The 3,825-nt window shown below is 31.4% G+C and overlaps 1 protein-coding gene across 1 annotated transcript; it reads right to left on the reverse strand.

Annotated features, from left to right (window-relative positions):
• Positions 1–421: 421 nt before the first annotated feature.
• LOC149165668 (uncharacterized) lies at positions 422–2,280 on the reverse strand. Its single transcript, XM_089431181.1, has 3 exons — positions 2,242–2,280; positions 1,013–1,105; positions 422–840 (listed from the first exon to the last, which is right to left on the reverse strand). The coding sequence occupies exons 1-3, from the start codon at positions 2,278–2,280 to the stop codon at positions 643–645; spliced, it is 330 nt and encodes a 109-aa protein (XP_089287307.1). The 3' UTR covers positions 422–642.
• Between the last annotated feature and the right edge of the window lie 1,545 nt (positions 2,281–3,825).

Genomic DNA, 3,825 nt, shown 5'->3' on the forward strand with positions numbered 1-3,825 from the left:
TGTTTTTGCCCAATTTGATATCCTTTTGTATGCCATGTTTTGTTCCCTTCTTTGTGTCAACTATTGCACAATTTTTCACTTCTAATTTAAAACACTTTGTATGTCAATTGTTTGCATTTTGTATTAATTCCTAGTTTAACATCCAATTTTACTTTCAATTTTGCATCCATGGTTACATCCGCATTTGACTTCTTATATAGAGTATATTTTTCTTTACATATATGACCCCCTTTATAGATTCATAGTGAAATATATGATAGTTTCTAAATATCATTAAAGCAGATATCACAATTCAAAATCATTTGTAAAGAAATTTAAGAGAAATTGACAACATCCATCCAAAAAAATAACAATGTGTCATTAACAATTTTCAAAACATGTATAAAATAGTAACATAATACTAATAAAATCAGTATTATTTTTAATCAAAACAACTAAAATTCAAATATGATTAACAAATCAAAATATTTCATGAATATCGTTATTCTACGATAAATTAACAACATACATAAATCAAACTCATCGTATGATTACAAAATCAAAATGTCTCATTGATATAGGGTAAATTCACAACACCCATCTAAACATAACAATGTCATTCTACACAATAATTTCTTCATAAAAAACAATGCATGTGCATGCCTAGCTACCACCACCAAGATCATCTTCATGATCATCTTGACCATCCTCATTACTCTGATCCACATCATCACCAACACCGCAACTATCATCATCATCTCCTCCTTCACCACCATCATCCTCATCCTCATCCTCATCATCTCCTGATATATGTTGAACATAATTTGGATCATCGTCTTGGCAATCATTACCTATAGCATTCTGACAAAAAAAATCAATATTACATGTTAGTATTAATTACATAACACAACGCATGTTTTTGTTATACAATGTTAACCATAAAATTAGGTAAGATATAATATCTAATAGTACTAAAAAATAAAATGAAAATATGGTTTAAAAGTATATTGGAAATCCAACTAAGATTACATACCATAGAGTCCATCCAAACAACAAATTCAACCCATCTCTTTTGCTGCAGCACCTCCTTTTCCAAATGATTTGGAGGTCTTCCATATTTTAGTTCCTATCAATCAGTAAATAGGGAGAAATTAGATAACAATGACTTTCTTCTAGTACAAAATTTATTAAAAAAATATCACATGTTTAATATACTTACAAAGGTTGTTATCAGTGCTTTTAAACCTTTCTGGCCACTACGATGAGTGACTTTTCTGTTGGTTAACCTCGCCTTGGATGCCTTGTCCTTAAACATAAACCAATTCAATTTATTTTCACACAAATACATGTCTAAGATACTTATAAGTATTAATAAATTCTAAATAATGTTAAATGAAAAATTCAATACCTGAATGCTCTCATTGTCGGCTTTTCTTTGTGCATCCAACTTCTCATATGATTTTACAAGTTCTTTCCATACTTTAAAAGGTATGTCAATAGGTCTTTGTTTCAGTCTTTGATCTTGAGGCATTTTTTAAATTTTTCTTGTTTGGTTGCAACGAAACCTCTTACAATTGAGCGACATTTGCAATTTTATCTTCTTAACCGACCAACCGGTACCAAATTCATTCTCTATGTCTTGTACCACCATCTTTTTAGGTGAAGTGGAATCTTGGAGAATGTGAGGTGAAGATGATCTCTAAATCGTTGAAGGCATGAGTCCTTTAGCCTATTTAAGAATTGTTTTCCTGCTTCTGTCCTTCTTATCTCCCCTGAGACAGGGTCATACTCTATCTTGGTACCTAAACTACCAATAGATGATGCATAAGCTGAGGATGAACAAGAATTTGCAGTCCCAGTAGTTGCCACCACAGAAGATGTTTCAACACAATGTTCTTCATTATTGGTGTTTGATGTCAATAACACTTTTTTCGATTTTTTTCTTGATCCAAGAGAGGATGGGGAACTAATGGATACTCCTAAAGCTTGTTGATTACCTGGACCTAGTTGATTAGCTTCAGGGGATTTTGTCTTCAGAAAATGCATTAGGGATTCAGCATCCAAAGATTGAAGTTTTTTGAGTCCTTCTATCCCAAAAACATCTTCAAGCAAGGACTCCGTTATCGGATTCTTTCCCTGTCCAAATTTCAATGATTTACCACAAAGTATAATTATAAAATTATAATTCTAACTTCAAACCTTAAACAAAAAATAAAACATATTATATTATGCAATTATTCTATAAAAACAAAGTAAGCTTACCTTTTCCGATCCACTTGCACCTCCTTCTCCACTTGCCATATCCTCAAATTTGAAGAGATCGATAGAAAAGGATGTTCTCCCTTAAAAAACAAAGGATTGAAGGTGAATAATCTCAAAATGGCTCTCTAGGGCGGAATTTGCAAACAACTTAGTTAAAAATCCAAGTGACAATTTCTATTTTGACAATTTCTTCCTTTCTTGGAATCAGATTCTCCAGTGCTAAATGATAAAATGGTTCAGCTCTTATGTTTTCATGTATATAAAAGACCTCATGCCATTGTTCCCCCCTTCATGTTTTTTCCTAAAAAAACATTACCCTTTTTACATAATAACAAAATATAAAAAGCAATGGATTTTTACATACTTACATAATACAAATAGCAGATTTTTAGCAATTAGAAATTAGATTTACCAAATTTCCAAATGTTTTTTTATCTAATTACAGAACATAAACAACAACAAATTTTTTTTTACCAATTAGAAATTTCTAATTGGTAAAAATCTGTTGCTGTTTGTATTATGTAATTATGTAAAAATCTGCTGTTGTTTATGTTCTGTAATTAGATAAAAAAACATTTCAAAATTTGGTAAATCTAATTTCTAATTGCTAAAAATCTGTTGTTTTTATTACATAATACAAACAGCAGCAATTTTTATCTGCTAAAAATTTGGAAGATGAAGATCTTATTCAATTTCTATATTTAGTTTCATGTGGCAAGAACAAGATTCTTCTAAAGGAACCTAGCACTGCAACAATATCTACAAGTGATAATTTTGAATTCAATCCTCCCTTTTCGCACAAGTTGAAAAATATTAAGAGTCCACTTACAGATATGAATGCAAATGAGAGGAACAGAGTGATCGAAAATGTAAAAGAAGACAGACATTTCTAAAAAGATTCAAGAATAGTTCTCATCATGAAGGCTAGAAAAATCTTACCTCAGCAACAACTATTGAGCGAGTGTGTTGAACAGCTCCAAAGCACATTCAAGCCCGAACTTAAAGCAATAAAATCCAAAATTTAGGACTTGATCTCAAAGGAGTACCTAGAACGTGACAATGAAAACAGTAATTTATTGAGATATATATAGCCTAATATTGCTGATTGAGATGCAAGTTGAAAACAAATCTGTAATGCAACTTATGGTTAATTTTGTTTTATTTTAGAGAAATAAAACATATCACAGATTGGATTTTCCATGTGAGTTCGATTGACTAACATAGAAATACTCTGTTTTGCGATAGAGGATAGAAATACATAAACTAACTGTGGAAATTCATTGCCAAAATTGTCAACTCCCCCTGATTCAGTCACTAATGGAGACTGCAGAGCATTTTCAAATGGTGTGCCAGTAACAACCTTATCATTATCTTATGTAAGCTCACGATTTGTCAATGGCGTACTACATTTTGGTCCAAATAATGTGTACAAGCAAGGAGATATATCATGGCCCTCAGTATGTCCAAGAGTCTTCAGTGGTGTGTCAAAGGATTCCATCCTCTGTTCCAGTGTAGGTGATGACATATTCTATGAAACAAATTGTTTACTTATCTCTTGAAAGGAAAAAATGAAAAAATGTCACA

This window comes from Pinus tabuliformis, chromosome 5_1 (genome assembly GCF_031772625.1).
Source record: "Pinus tabuliformis cultivar Carrire ecotype Pingquan chromosome 5_1, CPIR1, whole genome shotgun sequence".
Classification (NCBI taxonomy): Eukaryota; Viridiplantae; Streptophyta; class Pinopsida; order Pinales; family Pinaceae; genus Pinus; species Pinus tabuliformis.